The sequence below is a fragment of the Onychostruthus taczanowskii genome, unplaced genomic scaffold (assembly GCF_017590055.1).
Source record: "Onychostruthus taczanowskii isolate IOZ18803 unplaced genomic scaffold, ASM1759005v1 scaffold160, whole genome shotgun sequence".
In the NCBI taxonomy this organism is placed as follows: domain Eukaryota; kingdom Metazoa; phylum Chordata; class Aves; order Passeriformes; family Passeridae; genus Onychostruthus; species Onychostruthus taczanowskii.
This window is the reverse complement of record NW_024498796.1, coordinates 28,775-52,755: the sequence shown is the minus strand read 5'-3', so window position 1 is coordinate 52,755 and position 23,981 is coordinate 28,775. Positions and strand designations below refer to the sequence as shown.

Sequence of the window (23,981 nt, the reverse complement as noted above, 5' to 3'; positions counted from 1 at the left end):
CATCTCTAACTTCACCACTGATACAACAAGAGGGAACAAAGTTCCTACTTGCTTTTTAATACAGCACATGATGGTGGCCTGTGTCACACACACTAAAGATTCCCACATGGGAGAAAGAAGTGTCCAAAATGTGATGAACATCCAGAACTGGGTAACACTGTTGTTGAAAGTGCATTCCTCTCCAGTTCACCATCATAAGTTAGAGAGTGTCAAGAACATCCATTATCTTGATCTGCATGCCTACTGTTGCCTTACCTCTGGGACTGGATAATCTCATCGCAGTTTTATTCATGTGAAACATAAAGTTGAATGATAACATTTTTAAATATGCTACAACTGGTCACAAATTGGGACTCAATTTTCACAGCTTTTATGCAGATCAGACATTTAGAGACTAAGAATTTGTAGCACCCCAACGTCACAGTATTGTCACTACTCTTCAGAAGACTTTCCAGAAGAGAATGACAAAGACTGAACCTCTACTGTAGACTAGGACAGGAAAGAAGATAAGAATATCTGCTTCCAAGCCCTACAGGAAAGTTTGTCAGGCAACAAATTGCAGTCACGGAGTTCTCAAAGTGGTTAAGAAGTCTGCTTATTTCTGACTGGGCAAAAGATATGTCCATGAACATATGCCTCTCCTGAGATGGAGGCCTGTACCTGGTCTCCATGAGAATCAGTGTTCTGTTCAGAGTATCAGCTACCTCAAGTGTAGTGTGAAAGTTGAAAGTAAATTAAGAAAACAGCCATGACACTTAAATGAAATAAAACATAAATCTGCATGCATAAATACATAATGCATAACTATAAATTAAATCTAATATCAAAAAGAAATCTAATGAACATTTTCATGTATGGGAAACAAGTATTAAAGAATTATTCTAACATTCAATAAAATGTTGAAATATATTTGAAGCAGAACACATTAAATACAAAGTTCAGAGTAAAGTTCTGAGCTTTAGCAAATCTTGGCAAAATTGTCAGGTGACAATCTGTTTGTTGGAATGGGTGAAGTTTCTGACCAAGAGCAGAAAACTGCTTCTATCAAAAATTTCCAAAACCAGAAATATGAACAGATGTTAAGGACCAACTTCCATGGAAATTGAAGCTAGACACAATAGGAACAACATATAATTTATGTTTCTGACAAGCAAGCATATTTATACACTGAAAAAAAATCAGTGTGTTAATGATGTTAATTTTATCAATGCAACTACACTACTAAAAAAAAAAATCTAATGTAAAAAATCCAAAATTGAAAACAGAGATGCCCTCCTGTAGTGGTCTGGATTTATTAATTTAAGATTTGCCTAATTTTAAAATTTCCCAACCAATGTGTTGGTGAGTGTGGTGGGCTTCAGTACTGGCTAATTACCAGTGCACTCATTTCCTGCTGTGAGATAGGATTAGGAGAAAGGTAAAGTAGGTTCAAAACCTTTAAAAGGGTATAAAGAAAAATTTATTAAAAGTAACTAAAAGGAAAAAAAAATGGTAAGAATCAGAACAAACCCTTCAGAACACTTCTTCTTCCCCCACAACCTTTTCTTTCCCATGATAAAGTAAAGAAACAAAACCTAAAATTTCTAGTTAGTTTACCACCTCTAAAATAGTCTTTATTTAGTTCACTTAGGGAGAGAAGTTCCTCTTATTAAGGTTATGAAGACTTCTTCACAAGAGAAAAAAAACAGCTTCTCATGGCTCTCATTTTTGTCACGAATAAGAGCCGACCAGGGAACCCCGTTATCATGAAGTCCTTCCCATTTCCACAAATCTTCCCACAGCTTGTCAATGGGCCATGTTGACTTATGGAGTATTGTTTCAAAGATGAACTGTTCAAAAGTAAAAATTCTCATTATTTATCTCTAAAATCATCTTCATCCCTGGGAACAGAGATCTCTTTCTCCTCCTGGGGGCACAGGATTACCCTCTCTCTGCTAAAACTTCTCATGGGATTACAACTACTTTAACATCTGTTTATTTTGGCAAAGAGGTCTTTACTTGGTATCTATAATTTGAACACTTTCATCTCCCCATAGTTTCCTGTGTTATAAGGAAAAAGAGGTTTTTTCCATAGCTTACAAGAGGATTTGAGCCCTAAGATCAAGGCATCTTCCCCTCCCTCCCATCTGAGACTTAAATCTTCTTCACTGACCATGATGTTTTCATGTTGTTCTTTTACATGCTTGCATCTTGTTCCTTTCTCTCACTCGAGGGAGGATTAAAGCATTGAAAGGGTAACTTCCCACCTGGAGCCCAGTAGGGGTCAGACTGGGCGCTACAGTAGTAGGACTTGTAATTAGGAAAGTGGTACAGATCAAATCGAATCAGCCAGGCTAGAACCCAGCAGCAGCAGCACATTGGGAGTGGAGGGTAGCTTCTCCTTCCCCCTCCCAATGGTTGAGGGCGGCTTCCAAGGGAGTAAAATCCCGGCACCAGTCCAGGGCTGCTCCCGGGGATCGGCTGGGCTTCTGGGCTGGAGGCGGGCGAGGGTGTAGTAAGCAGTCAGATGTTAGCAAGGCCGGCTCCAGCCAGCCCCACGGCACCCCCTCTCCCTGCCCAACAGCCGATGTTGAGGGCTGGCAGACGGTCCGAGGAAGGGGGTTGAACCCCGCGGCAGGGCCGGCCGGCCCGGCCCCATGGCAGGGGCCGCCCAACCGTGTTACCTCGCTCCCGGCCGGAACGGAAAGAAAAAGTTCCCGGGTTTCTTTCGTCTTTAACATGTGTCTTTCACAGAGGCGTGTCCAGCTTCTCAGTGGTTCAACACACTGTCAGTTACACAAAAAGCTTTTGTCTCACTTCCTAAATTTTCCTCCCATTCCAAACCACGACAACTCCTTTGCCCCTTTTCACTGAATTATATCAATAAAATGTTAGCAGAACCAATCTGAGTTACATATACTGATTCAAATTTCCATGAGGGATTCTGGTTAAACTATCTGATGGTCTCGACAAATAAAAAAAATACAAACGTCCTTTTATCCTCAACAGTTTGCAAGCCAAAAAAAAAAAAAAAAAAAAAAAGAAGAAATGAAAGAAGTGGTCTTTCAATTTAAACAAGTAGCACTGATTCCAAATTAAGATATTCAAACACTTTCACATGAATAACAGCGCCTGAAAAATCTGGTGGACCACTGGACATGTTCAGAGTTACTTTCAGACATATTATTTCTTTATTTCACTGAAAATTCTTGAAAGCAAGTCAGATAGCTGGTTCAGTTCCTAAAATATGATAGAAATGTTGCTACAACTATTGTAGACATCCTGTTCATGCTCTCATGAACTCACTTTAGACATACCAACACAAAAACACTTCAGGCTTTTAATTTCTTTCAGGCTTCAGCTGAACTGTAAACCTCTATAGGTTCTAAATCTCTAAGCATATCCTGGAATCAAAAAATAATCAAATATAGTCTTCAGAAATTTTCTATAAATAATTTCAGTGTTTATATAATAAACATTTACTTACATGTTGCAAAGATGTGGACAGTCCAAACACTGCCTCTTCTTTCCACAAAGTTCCCCACAGCTATGTGGGATTTCATTTCTATTCCATTCAGGATTATGCACCTTACCTAAACCATGTCAAAGACAAAAAGGTATTTATTGCTTTGAATACCAGACTGCATTTGTGAAAGATAGCATACCAAAGAGAAAAAGTGGTACTTTAAATACTGGCAAGTAGTCTTCTTTGACAAAAAAATTACACAAATGTTAATGTTATTTTGTACTGATACATATTCAGCTTTTTTAAAAGAACGTGCCATTGGAATAGCAAGCTCCAGAATAGTCTTTCCTTCTGTACTCTCAATCAGCAGACATGCAGGTAGCTGATACATTAAATTAAACTGATAAAATACATGAAAACTAAAAGCTCCCTGCAGCTGGTCAGGCTGCACAGTAGCTAAGAAAATTGAAGGGTGAAACTCCCTTGCTGTCTCAATGCAGCAGGGAAGGAAAAAAAAAAGAACAAAGTAATAAGACACCAATCCCAGAAAGTAAGATCTACCTGACATGGTGATGGGGAATAGCAAGTTGAATAAGCGGGTGAATTATGAAAGTCACTTCTATAAAAAGAAGCAGACTCTATATTAATAAAAATATTAAAGGTTAATGAATTTTGATGAACGAAGTCTTAAGAAGCATGTTAGCTTCAAGTATTCTGTATTTCAGATAAGCACTAAACCATATCTTATTAATCTGAGATATTATCATCAAATCTCATAGCTCTAAGTTCATGGTCAACAGGGTTAAGGTTAATTGCCATCATTAACCCTCTCTTGACTTTCTGCAAGAGGGGAATTAAATTAACAGTGAAGCAACTGAGCCAATGTTGCAAATTTGAGTTGTGACAATGAAAACCAACAAGAAAATGTATTTTTCATGACAGGGTCACATAATTTTAATTTTTTAATATACCTCTGTATAGTCTACAGTATTAAGTTAGAAAAATATGAGCAAACACTACAGACGGCATTTATTCACATGAGTTTCAATTAAACTAATTGAATGCCCAGGAAAGTCTCAAAGTTCTGAAGCTTCAGAAGAAAAACAAGACAGGAATTTCCTCATGGGTGAAAGTGTGGAAAAAAAAAATCACACTTAACCACACACAGCACACAGTTAGTACTTTGCATCAAATACAAGATGGGTTTGCATAAGTGACTGATGATGTCCAAATTATATATTATTAATGTAAAATTATCTGCAGAAGATTGAACTCTTATGTTACTGCATGGTGCTCTGCGAGTAATAATTCTGCAGACAATTTAAAGTTCTTACTGTAGATCTCCTAAACCATGAAACATCTTTAGGCTAAGGAGAATTTCTTTCCTATTTAACAGACAGATGTCCTGTCTTTTTAAAAAGTCTAATTTTCATTTGGTCTAATTTTCATTCATGGTCAGTTCATTCTGACTGCATTATTATCTCTAATAACTGAATTATTATCCTTATATTAATAAAATTTTACACATTGTGGTACAAAAACTCTGTATTAACTGCATTGCACTGTTTCTAACTGATTCACTAACACATTTAGATAAAAAGATAAAACTATACTTTAGCAAATCTAGCTTCTTTAGACAAGTTTACTGACACAGTTTCTGTCTCAAATTCAGAACATTCTGTTTTCTAAAAAGTGAGGTGAAAGTTTCCAGTGACTCTGATTTAGGGAAAAGAAAGCTATGTGAAAACAATACAGATCACAGAAGTATAGATTCCAAACAAAACTTATTCATATCTGTGCAATTAAGTAACATAATTTCTCCTTTCTGTTTTATATTTATGGCTTGGTGAGTGCTGTACTCATGCCATTTACCTTTTTTATTAAACACATATCTACACAGAGGTGTGAAAAGCCTGAATATTTTTTCCTATTTAAGCTCCATGTGTCTCTGAACAACATAAATCACAAAACTGCTAAATCAATTTAAAGGTTTAGGTAGTTGTAGCCTTGAGTTGTGGATTATTTTGGTCTTGTCACAAAGACGTAAACATGCAGGTTATTCCATTTCTTCTACAGAAGGAAAGCTCATAAGATACCAGCCAAAATCTATCATTATTCCATAAAAATCGCTATTTCTACATAATTATGTAAAAATATTTACCACTTGGGACTTATTATTTTATTTTCATTTTTCAAGCGGCACATGTATGATTCTCTGTGCAGGCATCGTCCAGTGTCAATAACATTTTTTAAAAATTGAGTTTCAGGCATGTAAGCAAACAAGCATCAATACTGAAACTCATATTAAGAAAAAGGAATCAAAATGACAAAACTGTTTTTCTTTGCAAAAGCAAATGAGAAACTCACCACAGAAACAAGTGTAAGTTTTAGGAACTTGCACAGAAGCATTCTGACAAGCTGGACATCTCCAACCACTATTGCCATCTGTAGGTAATAAAAAGACAAAAAGGACTTGAAGTAAATAAAAGACCTAATCTGCAAGCCTAGAATAAGTTCTTCTACTTTGTTTTTTAACACAGTTGCAAATAAATTAATTTTTCCACTTACTCAGAAGCGGTGAGAAAACACACTCATAAGAGTACATAAGAATACATTTTATACAGTATGAACATCAACACAGCCATGGTATTTCATTTCAACAGGTTACAACTTTTTATTGAAGCAAAGCCAGATTTTAAACTCCCAATTTTTCTATTATCATATGCCCTGTCATATCATATGCTGTATCATATGCATACAGCTAGAATATAGACAGACTTCACCATATCTAAAGCTGTGAGGGAAAAGAAGTGTTAAGAGAGGGAAATTGGTGAGGAATACGTAATTACCTCACACAAATCACTAGCTGTACTTTCCTTTTCACTCATGAGTTTATGTGTTTTGTAGAAGACAAATTTAGTGTTGCCTCACATTCAGACAAAATCAGTGTTATATAAACCGGAATAATCTAATTTATTCATTTACATTATTCTTCAAGTTGTTATTTTAATAAATAGTAGTTATCTTTCTTCTGTGTTACAGGAGGGTGCTTTAGCAGTAGAGGAAGAACAGTAAAGTGGAAGAAAAGCAACATTAATTTTCCCCAATTCAGTACGTATCGTGCCCTTAAGAATATGGGTCTGAGCTACTGAACACAAAAGAGGTCACAGACAAGAGCGATATGTTTTTATATCTATATATAGATATTAAGAAGAAAAAAACAGATTAACATGTTCTGTCTCTCTTAACTGAATCAATTCAGTGCTGGTAAATTGATAAACCTGTGATTTTAGAACTATTCTTCACTATTAAGAAATCTGACCACAATTCATGATAATTTCATGTTATGAAAGCAGAAGAGATTGCAAACAGGAAACTCTGCCTATGACAAGACAACTGCAGTGCAACTAGAGGCACACCTTGGTTCACCTTCAACTGGATTGAACAACTTATGTTTCCCATCATAATGTACAATGGAAATTATTTTCACAAATTGAAATTATTCAAATTACAGACTGCCTTGACAGTCTAGAAATGCAAACCTAATGCATGTCTATTCTTTCCAATACTTTATGCCTATTCACACCCCTCTTTATCCCGGCTCATATTACTGTGCCACCAAGATTGCTGCAGAGATCTGTACAATTATAGGCTGAGCAGCTCTACAACAGTGGCACAAGGCATATACTCTCATATTTATGGTCAAGACCAACCTGCATTTCCTGACCAAGACTTTTTTTCTTTTGACAGCTAGAAACTAAAGGAACTCAGAAGAAGCAACTCAGAGAGAAGTGTAAGGAGGAAGGCAAAAACAGGCAGTTGACAACTAAATGGCATATTTCTGAGAAAACTGTAAGCACCTTATGTGGCTCCTCCTAAAGCCAGCATACTAAATACTATAGGATTCCCTATGAGATTACAGTATAGTACAGTACATCACACTTAATTACAGCATTAACAATTTCTTTCATTCTTATTCCATGTTATGTTTTCAAAAGTTGTGAAGATAAGTCTACCCTGAAAGCTTCAGGAGCCAACAGAAGACCTCTCCTATCAACAACTCCCCTGAAGCTGGATACCTAGTCCTCTACAAGCAACAGTTTCTCCAGAGTATAGTGAAGGTCCCCAAAAAATAGGAACCTATTTAAAACAGACTTGGCAAGATATATTTCCTTCTTCATTGTCATTATCTCCCGTCAAAGCACATTAATGTATGGTTCACCCACAAGGGACATGCATGGTTGCCTTCCTCCAAAATCAGGAGTAATAAAAGTTTTGTTCCAGGATTCAGGTGCAATTAGAGCAGTATAGAATGACAGTAGGATGGCTCCTGGCATACACATTTGTAAGAAGTGGTCCTGTAAATACTCCTTTAAAATCCTGATTACTAAGGAAAGTCAGAATGAGGATGATCCTACAGAAAGAACATTCCACTTTCATGAATCTTCCCATGAACAGAGGTGAATTAGGCAGAACTCCAACCAAAGACACCGCAAGGACAGTTGTCTAAGCAGAATCAAGACACCTCATTCCCTTCAACTAGAGATTGTTTTAGTAATTGCTATCCTCTCCTTCGTTGTGGGATAAAAAAATTCCTTACTTGAAACTATTTACCAACATTTTTGTTAACTTCTATTCTGATCAATGAAACTCAGAAGTTTAGAAGTGCTGTGTTAGAGGCCAGCACTGGACTGGTATGGATCTGGCACACTTGGAAGTGGAGCCCAAGGGCAGAACAGAAAGAGACACCTGTAATAACTCAAATTTCTCCAATTCTTACAGCCAAAATGAAGATACCAGTGAAACTATTTTCCTACAAAGAAGGGACAAAATTACTTAAATGTTTGTTCTATCAATATAAGGGCACAAGTTAAACACCACTTAAACATCAGTTTTTAAAAGAAGCAGAAGAAAGAACAGGGCAAGCGACAATTCCCCCTTAATAAACAGATCTTGTGTACAGTGCAGGTATTTTTTGTCAGATTGACCTTAGCTATGCGATACCTTAAGGTCACATTCCTTCAAGAAATATTAGTAAAATGCTTACTGCCTTACAGGAAAGAATCTTTCCACTTGGCAAAGTGATGCCCAGCAGAGCTTCTCCTCCTGACCAGGATATCTCTAGATAGAATAAAAATCCATTCTCTAGTTCTGAGCGTTGCTGACAGTCTACATTGTGGAAATAAAGATGGGAAAAATGTCTTCACAAATTACTTGATCTGGAAGAATGGGTGTGGGGGTCATTACAAACCTAGATATGGGTATTATAGATACTAGAAATGGGTATTAACGTCTTCACAAATTGCTTGATCTGAAAGGACTAATCAGGTTCTGGAAGAATGGGTGTAGGGGTCATTACACACATCTAGCCACCCAAGTTTGTTATAGAGCCAAGCACATCTTGAATTTCTGAACTTTGGGGAAAAATGCACAGGCTTAATTAAGAGACGGAAATTTGCTTCTCCACCTATGATGGGCTTACAGCTAGTTTTAATGGTCATATGTGTGATGGGGGCAGGGGGGGAGTATACACATCCAAGAGGGAATATTTAGTAGGCAGTTTGGGAAGTCTGTACCTTCCTAGCACCTCAAATCAATGGGGAAAGGGGGAGGGGAACATGCAGCTGGGAGTTTAGGATAAAAGGAGGCTGCATCCTACAAAAACTCAAGAGACCCCCACAGGGGCATGGCCTAGTGGACTCTCTCTCTTCATTTGAATAAAGTTGCAGGACTCATCTGCCTCCTTTATGGACACTGGCTTTTCACAGTGTGATTTTCCACACAGCAGTGTTATAGGTAATAATAAAGCTGAATTAATAAAATAGGTTTTATTTTGTGACCAAGATTCGGCCTCTGATAGCCACAATTAAAGGGACAGCATCGAGCCCGGGATCAGTGCTGCGTAAACTCCGATCTGAACTCTACCACTTTGGATCCCCTCTGTTCACAAAGGCTGTCTCTGTCCAGGCAGTTTTTATACTGTTTTTTTCCACCTGGAGCAGAGTTTCTCTTACTCTTTTTGTGGCTTCACATATTCATGTAGTCTCCTTTCTCTGTGGTGGGCTGGACAAAACCGTTTCTGGGAAGCAATGAATGCTGATCTTCGAGTTACAGGAACCTGGTATCTGGCTATCTTGATCCCTAGATGCTTATTGAGTATTCATCACTTGGGCATTTCCTAGACTGTCACAAGAAAGGGCCCATCTACATACAGAGCCACTGTCTTTTTGTTTGTTAATTAGGTCTTTGTCTTTTTTGGTTGTTAATGAGGTCTTTGTCTCCGCTGCCATCTGTGGTTTTGCAATTTGTGAAGCTATCTCTCCCCCACTCCAGCCTGTGTGTTTAAAACTTTAAGAATTTTTCTTACAAGCATAATTTATTTCATGTATGTTTCACATAAGCATAAATTATTTCAAATCATATACTACAGTAGGGAGTCAAGCAAAGCACCCACTAGCTCCCTCCAGCTGTCCACTGTGAAAGGGCTTCACAGGTGTTGAGAGTATGACTGCTAGAGGGTCTTGTGAATGGCAGGACTAGGAAGGTTCCTTAACACACCACAGAGCAAGCAGACCAACATAGCAATGCCTTGACTCCCCATGTTATGAGTAAAAAGTTATCCATTTTTTTTAAGGTTGCAGAGTTAAAACAAGTTAGACCAGTTGCTGTTGAGTTGAAGGTTAGGGTTCATGTTGCAGTCACCTATTGTTGAGAGTTTTTCTTCAATTGCCTGTTAATGGTTGGTGATCAGCGCCATTGTCCCATCCTGTCCCCCATCCCCCCACCCCATGCTTCGTCCCACACCGGAACCGGACCCCGCAGGTAGCAGGTGAGGGGTGACGTCAGAGCTAGTATGCAGATGAGAATGCATTTCACCAAAATTTGCAATTTTCCAGGAAAAAAACCCTAAAAACAACAAGCCAACATGGAATTAAAAGACCTAAGTAATGTCTGAAGGTGAGGAACTTAATCCAGTATCTGCTAAAATCCTTTTTACTTCTCACCCTAATCTAAAAAGATGTTAACTAGAAAGAGGACCTGGAATGTTAGACTGAAGAAGCGGAATTCCCACTACTCCCTGGAGGACAGAAGCTCCAGCTCTGCCTGCATACCAGTGAACACAGCTGCATCATCCTCCTCTGGCAGCAGCAGTGGCACGGGCAACCTGTCGTTTCTCCCCAACCTGAGCTGAATCGTTTTAATAAAGGCATTAAAAAGGAGAAAGATGTCCTGCCTTGTTTATTTCACCCACAGATAATCAGGAGATTCTTTCACTTGCCTTGGCCAAACCAGCTGTCATTTTTCAGGTGACTGTCAAGACACTAGAAGGCAAAGAAATTTCTAAAGGAAGAATCTTGAATATAGCCTGAGAAGGGAGATACTGTAGAGTGTGAGAAGACTTTGTTACAGTAACCTAGTTCTAGAACTGGTTTCTGGAACCTAGAAATGTAGACCTAAGACAGTTCACTGCTTCTTCCCACCCAAGTACATAGAGTCATAAGAACATTTTATCACACTGACATGGTAATCCAGAATACTCCCCTTTCCTTTTCAACTGTACCCACCTTTACATTAATGCCAATCTGATGGCCTGCTCTGGATCTCAAAATTCAGAAAATAACACTGGCATTACATGAGTGAGTTTGGAATGAGCAAAACATACATACAGTGTGTTAATAAGCACAAATTATTAAAGAGAGCTGTATGCTCCTGTTTTTCCCTTCCAATAAACGTTCTGTCACATAGTGTCCCAACATTTAATTAGCATTGGTATCCCAGGACTCCCATCCTGGTAATGCCTTGCTTTCATTAATACTATTAGAAATACGGGTAGCAATTCATGGGAATAAATGGTGTATCAGTTGATATAAATAAAATAAACCGGGGAAGAGAAGAAGGGGAGGGGGGGAGTTCCTCTCATTCCCTTCAGGTTAAGAAATCCAGCCTGGAGATGCACTGCAAAACCGCGGCAGATGGACATTTGCATGAGATTGTAGCTGCCAAGACGGGAAGTGGCCAACAACCCTACGCCCAAAGGATGGCACCAGATGATATGCCTATCGGGGGACCATTGACACCCGGACCCTGAATACCCAAGTCCGGGAAATCGGGGCGATGCCTATCTGAGGGCCATTGGCGCCTCGGACCTGAATGCCGGGTTACAGGAACATGTGAAGACAACGATTCTGCTCTTGGTCGAGGTTTTTGTGCAGCTTGGGACAGAGAAAAAGAAACCAACTTGAATATGAGAGACTTGGAAAGAAACAAAGGACTACTGGCCGCGGGCAAATTAAACCGTATAAGAACTGCGTCCTCAGAGCAGTATGTGTGGACGGGGAGAATCTGTTCTTAGCGAAGCCAGGTTCCACGTTCACCCGCATCACTGCCCGGGGGTGATACGCTGTCCGTTTTTGGTGGTGGCTATCGGACACCACCAAAGACTGTTAGCCACCACCAAAGACTGTTATCGATTTTCATTTATAACAATTACCAAAGCTTCCCCTTACTGAGCATTGTGCCTTGTCCTCAAAGGATCCATACATCCTTTTCTCTTGTAACAGACACAAGTCACTATTGTTCTGGAAGATGAAACTATAGGAGATCTCCATGAGGGATGTTACCTACTTCATCCAAATATTCAGGATTTCTCTGATCCAATTCTGTGATCACAAAAAATTGTGAGAAATTATGCACACACGCTTTCAGTCTTCTAGTACGAATCACAGAGGTTAAGAGCTGCTGCAAGGCCCTATAAGGATGGCAATTTTCACTGAAACACCAGTTGAAGGATAGCATCTTTCCTTTCTTTTTTTTCCCCTTCCTTTTCTTTGTCTTGTGGGATTTAGTCCCATTTGTTGCTGAAAGACAATAACAACTGGTACTTAAAAGAAACAAAAGATATGACCAAGGTGGCGTAAGGGTGCAGCTGGCTCCTCTCTTACGGGAGGAGCTTTCTCTTGGGAAGGGCAGAGATACTGCAAGATTTTGACTGGGGGGCTGGGGGGGTGCAGGGAGGTGGTGAGCGGCTTGGTTTAGCCCATAGCTCTCTCTCAGTCTTGGTATCAGAGAACAGTTGAGCTGCTGTGGGGAGAATTCACTGCCACCAGAGTGCCCAGCCCTGCACTGGGTCCCCTTACTGTGGGTGAGCCTTTGCTCATAAGAGCAGACATTGAACTGGGAACTTATTAACACCTGATCTGATTGGAAAGGACCCTCACCATCTATTCAGGTGCCACAGGTGAAAATCCAGGACTCTGACCCCCATCCTGGAGGGTATATCTCTCTGGCTCTGTGTGGCAGTTGCTATGGAGAACTCCAGCTGCCACTGCCCAGCCCCACTGCTTTCTGCTGCAGCCTCAGGCTTTTTTCACTACACTCTAACCTGGCACCCCATGTCTAACAACCCCTAAGTTTTCTGTTACATTTGTTTACCATCTCAGGGGGTGTGCTTGCTTCTGCCATCCCAACTGCCACTCTGAGTTTCTGGCTGCAGCCGACTTCACCATCCAGCCTGTTTGCCACTACCACATCAGGGAAACACAGCGGAACTTGCGCCACAGCATCTCCTGCAGCTGCGAGGGAATCACTGCACCTGCCCTGCCTGGCTAGGAGCTAACAGTGCCCCTGCCGGCTGTGATCGTAACTACAGCATAGGGGAAAGTGCCTGAAGCCAAGAGAAGGCTGTCACTGGGTTTCTGGCTTTTTGCTGGGCTGCTGTTGTTGTTTGCTTTGTTATACATACTAGTATCAAGAACTGTTATTTCTTTCCACACACCTTTGCCTGAAAGTCCCTTAATTTCAAAGTTATAAGAACTCGGATGAAAGAGGGTCATACCCTCTAACCAAGGGAGACTCCTGCCTTCCTTTCAAACCAAGACACACTGCTGCAAAAACATAAAATGAATATTCAAAACTCATCTTATTACCAAACAGGCTGCAAGTGAAACATACCAGTGAAAACTCTGGTTGCTGAATTAGGTAAGATTTTCTGGAATTCATTATAACATTTGCAGAATCAAAGGAAATAGGTGATACGCTTTAAAAAACAAACAAAACAAAACAAAACAAAAAAAAACAAAAAAAAAAAACCAAAAAAACAAACAAAAACCCAAAAAACTAATTTTTTTTCCCATCCAAAACCCAGTAAATTATGGAGTTAGGTAGATTACCATGTCCCATTTTTCCTACAGCAGACCGTAATAACTGCCAGTTTTGTAGTGAATTCCTCATTATCCAAAGCCTGAAATGTAGTACATATACTGTTAACAAGCTACAGTAAAACAAATACACTCTGGATTACAAAATCTAAACAAGATGGGGTAGCAGAGTCTGCAGGTCAAGAAATATGTACTGGTGTCTTTACTGGAGCTATGGTATCAGTTCTACTGAGCCCACAACCTTTAACTTCAGTTAAATGATTAGGTCTAGTTCTCTCATATGCAGAATACAGTAACATATTTAGCCCACGAATTCTCACATGAAAAGCAAATGGCCCAAAAGTAAATGTCTTAGGCTGGAAATGCAAGATGTGGCTGGGGGTGTGTATTCTATTGCAATCTGTTAGAGGTGGGGCAGTTATCTTCTGTTAATTGGGCCACCACTGAAAACCAGGTGGGGCAGTTGTTTTCATTCTTCCACAACCAATCCTCCCTCTGGAAAACATCTTCTGTTAATAGGCCATTGAGGCTCACTGCATGACTGATAAAATTACATCATTTCAAGATGCTCTGCCCAGGGGGAGAAGACAAACATTCCTACCTGAATGTCATCTGAGATTTGGAACACAACAGCCAGCCTTTTTCCACTGGATTCCCAGAGGAAGACCAGGCCTATATATACCACCACTTGACTGCTTGACTGCTCACCACTGGACCTTCAGAGGAAAACTACACCCTTCTACAGGATCACTGCTTCAACAGAACCACATTTGTCACTCCAGGAGGACTGCGGCCACCATTTAATTGGACTGCTACGAACACCTTGACCAACAGGGTGTCAGATCGTGTTCTGACTCTGTCAATGTTGTTTTGTATTACTGGATTTTTTTTAAAAAAATTGTTCTAATAACTGTTATTCTTACTCCCGTATCTTTGCCTGACAGCCTCTGAATTTCAAAATTAGTATAACTCAGAGAGAGGGAGTTTGTATTTTCCTTTTCAAGAGAGGCTCCTGCCTTCCTTAGAAAACACCTGTCTTTTCAAATCAAGACAGTAAAATAGTACCTCAAGCCCCTTTGAAATAAACTCACCAAGTGAGAACCGGGGCCCACAACCAGCCCTTCCCAGAAGTCTGACTATGCATCTTTTGTAAAAAGAAATTTGGAACCAATCCTTTCTGCAGGAGATTTACAGTCTGCAAGAACTTCTGTCAAAAATTTGGAACTAGATGACATTGACTAGATGACATATTTCCTCGGTCTGCCCAGAGAGATACAGAAAGACACACAAAGAATGGCAAATGCTGAACAAGCAGGGTACAGAAAAAAAATAAAGCCTACTTCAGGATTATCATCTTCAGAGTGTCTACACCACTCAATTGAACTGAGCAGTAGCTGCAATTCAGCCTTAGAGTAAAGGATTCAAAGGGCATAACATACTGGTTTAAGAGTTTCAAAAAGTGGTAAAATACAAGGAATCTGAAACAGTTTAAGCTGACGACAAAGGCTGAAGCTTTCTGTTTTCTCTGAACTCCCTTTCACTGCACGGCATGAGGGATTGTGGTAAATAGGTATGATTTGTGTTGACAAAATTGAAACAGTAATCAATATTGATACAGTAATTAATAGTTGAAAATAAAACAGTTAAAGGCGTAATGCCAAGAAAGGGAGAGAAGGGGTTCCCCGTCGCCCTGATTTTTTAAGATTTTCTAAGCCTTCTGACGTTTGCATTCTTGTAGAAAACTTTTGCACACACTTTCTGTAAATAACTTATTGTTTTGCATTATTTTATGGAGGATGAGAAACTTGATGGACTGTTGGTTTGTCCAGTGTCATTGGAGAGGTGGCACTTTCACCCTCCAATCCACTGTCACCTTTGGAAATCCATAAATGTTGGAGGCAGAAAATAAACTTCCTTTTTTCCTGCCTTGAGAGCAGCAGCGTGTCTGTGGCGTGTTGTCTCATGTCCTATAGTGACATCCCCCCACCTTGTCCTGCAGATGTTCAGAACAGGAAGAAGCAAGAGATAACTATCACTAAATTTAGCTGGAAGAGAGGAGAATTTGGTTAGACACCAGGAAAACGTTAATTATATGAGATTTATTGCTTTAATGTTAGAACATAATATTAGCTTATACTATACCAGCTTGGTGCGTATGTGTAATCCAAAAGGTGAACTAAAGGACACTGAGGAAGAGAGAGGCCTTCCTCAAAGAAGACCCCCAAAGTGTGGCGCGGCCCCCTAAAAGAATGGGGGAGCATGCATGGTAAAGGTGATAATGAGGGTGGTGATACAGGTGTGACGAATTGAAAACAGGTGGAGATGGTAATGATATACAGCATAAAAGGGGGAATTTTGGCTTGACAAGCTTGTACATGAGGTGACAGGAGTCAAGCCCTGTACTCCGTACTCTGTGCAGTTATTTTTGCTTATGAGCTACTATCAAAACCAAATGATTCCTTATTTTAACCAAATTATATTGTAAACATTTTGAGTGTATTCAATTTTATATATATTAAGCTATTTAATTAAAATTGCTGTTACATTTAATTTTGTTTGTTTTTTTTTTTAATTGGGTAATTGGGCAAATATTAACAGGATGAATTTCAGGACTATTTTATCTGAGAAACAAACTAAAAAGTGGTTGAGTAAAAGCAGACAACTAATGCATGAAGTGCATCTTCTGCTTGACTGCTCAGCAAAGAACAGATAAGAGATGAGATGTTTCTTGGTGTGTAAAAACATGGCCACAGAGTTTTGCATCCTGATGCACTGATTTCACGGAATGATCTTATGCATCCAAATCTGGAAATTAGGTTTAGCTAGAATACTGGAAAGAATTGAGTTATGAAGATTATATAAGGCATACACAGAACTGTTGGAAAAAATTTATTTAAAACCTGTTTACAGCTTACCGCTTGTAGTGAACCATTTGCCGCTTACGGCTAAATTCTGCCTTAAACAAGCTGTTTAAGTTTGTTTAACTGAAGGAGAAACTTTGAACTAAAGGAGAAGCCACTGTAAGGAATGGATACTACAGACAAATGGTAGAGGGATTTTTAATGCCAATTTCTCTCCATCACAAGCCACTACCATACAGCCACAAAACCCTGAACTTGGAACATTTGTTCAGAAAATTTTTCCAGGCATGTACACCCAAGCCCCCTGTTTGACACTGCCAGACTTCCAGAACCTTCCAACAAGAAGACTGTGCATAACCAGAATTCTTCTTGGAGGAGGTACTGGAGTGTTTACTAGAAGAATCAGAAACCCCTCATTTTTTGATACATATGCCTGCCCCCATCTCCAATGGACTTGGACTGTGTATCACGGCCACGGACCATGATCCCTCGCCATGTCACTGGAGCCATGGGTGGTGAAAGATCTCTCTGTTGGGAAGGATGAAAGTTTGACAAGAAAGTCTCATAGATATGTATGCTTATCAGAAAGATTTTTGAATGTAGAAGCTGAGGAAGGAATAGAGATGGAAGCAAATTTTGACATAGAAGAAAAGAATTGCTGAGCCAGTCTTACTGGATAACCAAGGAGGCAAAGGGTATGTTAGTTAGAAGGGGGGTTTTATGACTTAAAGCAAAGGATAAACCCACCTCAAACAAGAAGATGCTTTTACCGAGCAGAAAGATAGCACAGGCAAACAAGTCAGCAAATGTTGCAAGTAGAAAAAAGGTCTCAGAATTTTCCACTGCAAGAAAACTGAAAAACAACTTCTAGCTTAAACTGTAATGTACTAACTTTTAGTGATTGGAGAATAGTAACATGAATATGGTAATTATAGTAGTTGTGATAGGCTATAGATAAAAGCTAAGGTATAGATTGGTTCTATTGTATTAAGATGCTCAGTAAAGAAAAGTATATAATGCATTTGTAACCTAAACTCGGGGTCTCCAGGCCTGCCTGCAGATGCAGCTGACAGCTGTAGGCACAGGCTCTGTCGCCCACGACCCTGGACTGCTGTAACATCTTGGATGTAATAAACTGCATTTGGAAGAGCCGCCTGGAGTCCCGCATCTCTCTTTCAGGCTCTTACACTTTTCCTCTGTTTTTCTCTTTCCTGTTTGCCTCTCTTAGGGTGATCATATGCTTCAGAATGCCTACAGTACCCCTTTGTGAACCCATTAAGTATTTTTCCACTAAAGGTTTCAAAAGAGTTCTAATAAAATTTGTTGTTGTATCAGTTACTTAGTCTCATTTTGCTTTAATCCACCGCCAGGAATCCCTTTAACAATGAATTTGGTTACCTTGCCTCAGAGGCGGGTCACATTGTTAACTTAACCAATATTTCTAAATAGTTTTCACTACATAAGCAACACATGAATTGGGCTACTATATACATTATAGATACAATATGTATACATAATATAGAATATGTATAAAATATATATATTTGAGAAAATACCAACCTTCAGCTTGTGAAGCTGGTGACCGCGCCCATTTCTTGATGCAATTCAGGTGGAATACATGGTAACAATTCTGACAGCTCCACACTGCGGCTACTATTCGGACCACCTCACAGCATACCATGCACTCATACTTCTCTGTGGTCAGCTGTTCAATCAATGACCCTGCAAGTCAAATATATTACTTGTGCTAGCTGAGAAACAAAACTCAAATTAAATTCAAAGATTTCATTTAAATTATAGTGAAACTTATTTTAGCTCTGTGGCTATTTTAGCTCAGTGGCTATAAATAAGACATTAGTTTACTCATGGAAGATTCCAGCTATGCATTTTTTTCACTTCAGAGCAGAAAGAAGGAATATAAGATCCTTATTAAAGTAGCAAAGCAAATTCCACTTTGACAAATAGCAATTATTCTGATCTTATGAAGTAATTAATACTTTTAAGATTCGCAGAAGTTTGAGATTTTACTCACCACTTTATATAAGAAATTCACCTTTGCATACACTTTAAACCAAAAATATGAATGCTCTTAAATACAGAAAGCTCTGCCAAAATTACATTTAATTCCTATCCTTAAGTATTCCCAGGAGATGACACAATAAATATTAATAGCGAAGGACCTGGATTACGGGAATAAGCCCTTTATAAAGTGAGTGCTTTAGCAGTGGAATTACTGGGAACAACAGTTAAAGAACAGGGTCTTTCAAGCCATATGAACAAATGTGAAAAAGTACTTTGAAAATAAAGCAAGAACCCCACATTGGAGTCAACACAGCCTGATGTGCAACCATAAGAAAGGTACCACATAAAGCTTCATTTCTGTCAGGTTACTTCTCGTTGAGGTAAAACTACCAAATACACCTTAGAAATGTCCACAGGATTTTAAAATATATTAACTACAAGCATACAGTGTAAAAATGTAGCATTTTAACATTGTGCCAATACAAGCATCAGAGACTGAAATGTTATGGTTTATGGCTTAAACATTTTTATGAAGGTCTTTTTCCCTATTACAGCAAATTGTGTAACAAAAACTGCATGGGAGAACACTGCACCCTAAATGAGGTCTCTGGGCTGAGGCCCTCAACTCTGAGTTAAACTGCCTAAGGGGCAGAGGTAGTGCATCTGGGAAATGATGGATAAGACTGGAAGAGCATACATCCATGGCAGGGATGTCCAGAAGCTTCAGAGTGAGGCTATAGCCCCAGGTTTATCTGCTGCCAGACTTGCATAGACCCTGACACCAAACCGAGGAGGAAGTGAGGAAGTTCTTTTGGATGTGTGGCATAGCCTCCAGTCAGAGGCAGTGAACACCCATCCAGCTGCTGTGCAGACTTGCCTAACTGCAGGCCCCACACCCTGGGAAAGCCACATCTACCAGAGGGACAGCAGATGGGATGTCATGGCCCATCAAAGGCCCACTCCAAGGGTCCCCAGACCCTGCACCAGAGAACACTGCACATGATGCAACAGACCCACAGTCCTACAGGCACCAATGTCAAACCTGCCCCCCTTAGGGAAGGCACCTGGGCATTCCTACCTGGCCCATGATTGATCCACTGGATTCTGTACTTTTCAGCAGGGGACTGTCACCACCAAGGAGACAAGAGGGAGGGGAACAACAAGACATCACTGGAACCCATGAAGGGGTGATATGTTTCTATTTAATCTGTCTCTGTCACTCTCCCCATCCCATCTCCTACCAGCCCCCTTTTTCTATTTATTTCTTTCTCTTTGCCTCTTTTACTATTAAATAAAATACATTTTTTTTGTATTAACATCTAACCTTGTTTGTGTTTTAATCTCATTTTTGTGAACATTCAAACTCAAGTACATTCAGCTTTATTCAGAGAGTTCCCTTTGCTCCTTTGAGATTAGACCAGATCACAACAACAACAAGGAAAGTTCAAATCCACAATGAAGGAAATAAGAAAGGAAAATAATAGAAAGAAATTACTGTCAATTCAAAATGTGCTTCTACCACATCTGACTGCAAGCAAGCCCACGACATTGCTTGTCCTCCTCAATATGATTTTCAAATTTGTTTTCTACCCCTCATGCATCAAGCCCCACAACATTTAGGATTAACAGAAATTTCTACTTGTTATCCCATAATTATTATCTGCTATAAAGGAATATTCTCGTGTAAAACATCCTTTTTTTCTCCAGAAGACTAAAGCTATACCACACTCAGAATCTGTAGCTGTCCCAGAAATAGTTAAAAACCCACAATCCTAGTTCCCTGAAAACACTGGCAGACAGTGTTTCCAAAAGAGCTCCCAAATAAAGCATGCAAATAAACTACTGTTTTGGAGGGGGAAGTTCCTTAAATTCCCTGGGAAAGACTATTACTTATCTTTCTGCTTATTGCATGTGATGTTTTTCATTTAATAATAATGCTGGGAAAAACACTGAGATACCTTCAATTTTATGACTCAAATAGAACCCAGGAGCATGACAGTTAATTTATTTAGGTTAGAGAGGATCAAGCAAGATCTTGATCCTCCTAAGAGAAGAAAGCTTCCAACTAGATGCATCCTATGCTTCCTGATTACACTATTACTTTCTCAATTGTGAAACAGGAGATTCTGAGAAGTAAAGTCTTCAATAGATTTGACATCACAGTTAAGATAATTGGAACTAGTCTACCCACCCCTATCATTCTGTGCAGCAGAAGGTAAGGTTGAGATGCTTTGTAAAATACCAAATAAATATAATTCTTAGTGTTTCTCCTTATTGCATCTGAACATTTAAGTCTCTTAACACTTAGTGCTTAAGCTTATGCAAAACAGTAAGAATAATCTACCTAAACTGTTGTTGAAACAGAAACCAGTATCGTAGCCCTGAAGAGATTAAGCTGATTTGCATTCAATGTTTTCAGTCACTAATGGTATGAGTCAGCATAATATTCACTCAGATAGCCAAAAACTGTGTGTCTGGTTTACACTGTAAACAGCACATGCTTCTATTCTCAAATTTCCAAAAATAGTATCTAGATATTGCCTCTATTTCTAATTACCTTTTGAGGTGATGCCTAACACTTTTTGTCTTTTTTCTTCTATTCCCTGTATTCTTCACACACATATTTGGAGCTCTGTAGCCTATTATTGCATTCATAGCTAGTTTTCCCCAGTACTTCCCCCTGCCCTGATAGCCAGAAAGACAAAACACATTCCAAGACCCCTATGCTATCTTGGTTTTCCTTAGAAATCAAGCTTGAAAAACAGCTCTTTGAGACACATTTTCATCAACAAGGTTCAATCTTGAACTGTGGGGGGAACAGCCTCACCACTTATGCTCCTAATTGGTGATTTTTGTCAATTATGCTAATTTACTTATAATACTCTATGCACCCAGGGGAAGAGGTTTGTGGACATTTTCCATATTTGCCCATGGAGGCCTCCAATAAAGACCAGGTTTTACATTACCTCCTATACTAATATTATCTCAGAAGTATGTGTTGTTTCATTTATAGGTTCTTTAAGGCAGCAAAGGTGCATAAAAAAACACATAAAATTCAGTTATGAGTAGAATACCGTTTCTCTGTCTGGCATTTTCCTACTTCTACATAAAACATGAAAAGACCTATTCTGCAAAACTCAGTTTCAGTATTGTCCTTCTCAAGTCCCATTATTTAGAATGCTCAGAATTTTACTCCAATATACACATTTTAAAATGGTACCTGACTAGGTCATTGTTTGCAGTTTGGTAGCAAAAACAGAAAAAACTTTAAACAAAATCTGTTGTTCTCTAGTAAACTTACAGAATATGTTCCCACTGAAATACCAGGCGTCTACATTTACTTCTACTCTCTGATCCCAATAACAATTTAATGTGAAATAATAAGCTTCTTCAGCTGCTCAAGGCAGGAGCTGAAGCAAAGACTGCTTAAATTATTCAAGATCTCATATCTTTCATATGGGAGTCCAGGACAGTCTCAAAAACTTACCTGTATGAGTTTCTTTGTTTTTTGCTACATCACTTTGCTTCTTCCAGTACTGGGTCCAGCTGAAATGAAGTGAAGGTACTTGATCCCCCTTTAGCAAGAACTTTCTTCCACTGAGAGACTGAGACAACTGATGTCTGAGTTCACTGGTCAAGTTTTCATCATTTTTGTGAGCAATGAGTTCTTTCTTCCTTTCATTTTTATCTTTTGGAGTATATGCAACAGAAGACTTCTTACCTACTTTTGTATTTTTATTGCGGTGAGAATCATGTCTTCTCTGACACTCCTTATCTACTGGGGGTTTATTCCACACAGGCTTCCGGGGATATCTTTTGTTTACATTATTGTAGCTTTTTTGCTCATCTCCACTTCCAAAAGGTGCATCACAGAATGTCTTTCCACCAGATGATTCTGAAGAGTCAGACTGCATCAAATCCAAAGACGGAAAATTTTCAAACAGCTCTACTTTCTGTTTAGAGCTCACTCGCTTTTCACGGTCATGTACCTGCTTTCCCTTTTCCCTGAAACCTCTCCCAGATATATGTATCAGATGTGTTTTCTTCGGCTTTGCTCCTCTGCTATCTGCATTAGGTACTTCCCTGTCACTCTCTGATGAGAGAAAATCACTGTATCCTCTAGGAGGTGCTCTTCTACCAGGTACTAGTGCAGTATCTGAAATTCCTGGACCTGCGGCAGTATCAGTAGTACTTGGCCTTGTCTTATTTCTAGAAGCACATGTGCTATCATTTCTTAATCTGTGCAATCTCTGGCTTTGCAAGCTGCGATTCTTCAAACTTTTACTGGTTCCAAAATATTGGTGGAAGTCTTCAGAATTCCCATACTGACTTTCCAGATTATAAAAGCCATGATGCTTTGTGGAAGAGCTTTCATAATCTGTACCTCTTTCAGAATACAGACTAGGACTTGTTATATTACTTCTATTCTGATTACTGTTACAGTCTTTCCTATCTTTATTTACCCAGTTTACATCTGTCAGTTGTCCTTCTCCAGGAATGGAATCAGCAGCACCAGGGCTGAAATTCAATGTACCTAAAACATAAATACAAACTCATAAAACTTAAACAGTGCATACTTATTTTCAACCAAATTACCATACATACAAAGGTCCAGAAGTTCCTTCAATCCCACACTTGACAGAACAACTGGAAACAAGTGTCTAGAAACTAGAAGTGAATCATACAGTGCTTTGTAGAAGCTTTCTTGTCATCTTTACAGGACTGTGATGACCCAGAATTAAGAATATAAAAATAAAAGATGAAAGAAAACTTTCAAAGCAGTACAAGACATGCAAGTGTGATAATCAGTGTTTAACATCTGAAGTTTTTCCTAGCATGTTTACATAAATACAAGAAACTGAAAAAATGGGTCCTTAAAATACAATGTCTATATCTGAGATTTGAATATTATACAAAACTTTGAATATAAATGAAAAGTAGCAGTAGAAAATATTTGCATCAATTCTGACTATACTGTTCTAGAGACAGACATATTAAATGGCACAGGACAGCCGTGCAAAACTATTTTTTTGAGGCCATCAACATGAACCATGCTTCTACTTCAGCAGTCTTCTGTAATTTCCATGTCTCTAGATAAAAGAAAGATAAATCCTATGTTACTCAGTTTCCTGCAACATTGTGCCAGTAGGGTCTGCCTACAACAGAAATTATTAGGTGAATATCAGGGATAGTTTAATTGGCTGTAGCATATTGGTTAAATTTTACACAGTAACATAAAAAAAATAGTTAATAAAATCTCATGGAAATCTCATGGATCTCATTTTACTGGTTGGGTAGGTTACCTCACATGGCAGGACAGAGTGCAATTTATTCTTGGTTCATAACAATTAAAAGAGATAATCAAACACTTAGGCCATGACTTAGGCCACAAGAATCCCCAAAAGGCTAATGCAATCTAGGTTCTTGACCTACCTACTATTTTTTTCAATAAAGACTGTGGAAATTAACATTTTGAAGAGAAGAATAAACCAGAAC

At 39.1% G+C, this 23,981-nt stretch overlaps 1 protein-coding gene across 3 annotated transcripts in view; it reads right to left on the bottom strand.

Moving 5' to 3' along the window:
• Positions 1-23,981, bottom strand: part of LOC121333271 (transcriptional repressor NF-X1-like) — a 38,192-nt gene that overhangs the window by 6,210 nt on the left and 8,001 nt on the right. Inside the window, exons 2-6 of one of the 3 annotated variants that reach the window (XM_041399477.1) lie at positions 22,949-23,019; positions 21,973-22,393; positions 18,024-18,185; positions 5,813-5,890; positions 3,467-3,572 (exon numbers count right to left, since the gene is read on the bottom strand). In XM_041399477.1, coding sequence (XP_041255411.1) covers positions 3,467-3,572; positions 5,813-5,890; positions 18,024-18,185; positions 21,973-22,393; positions 22,949-23,019 — 838 coding nt within the window. Of the gene's footprint in view, positions 1-1,465; positions 2,766-3,466; positions 3,573-5,812; positions 5,891-18,023; positions 18,186-21,972; positions 23,020-23,981 lie in introns of those variants that run through there. The other 2 variants (XM_041399476.1, XM_041399475.1) reach the window with 2 other exon arrangements.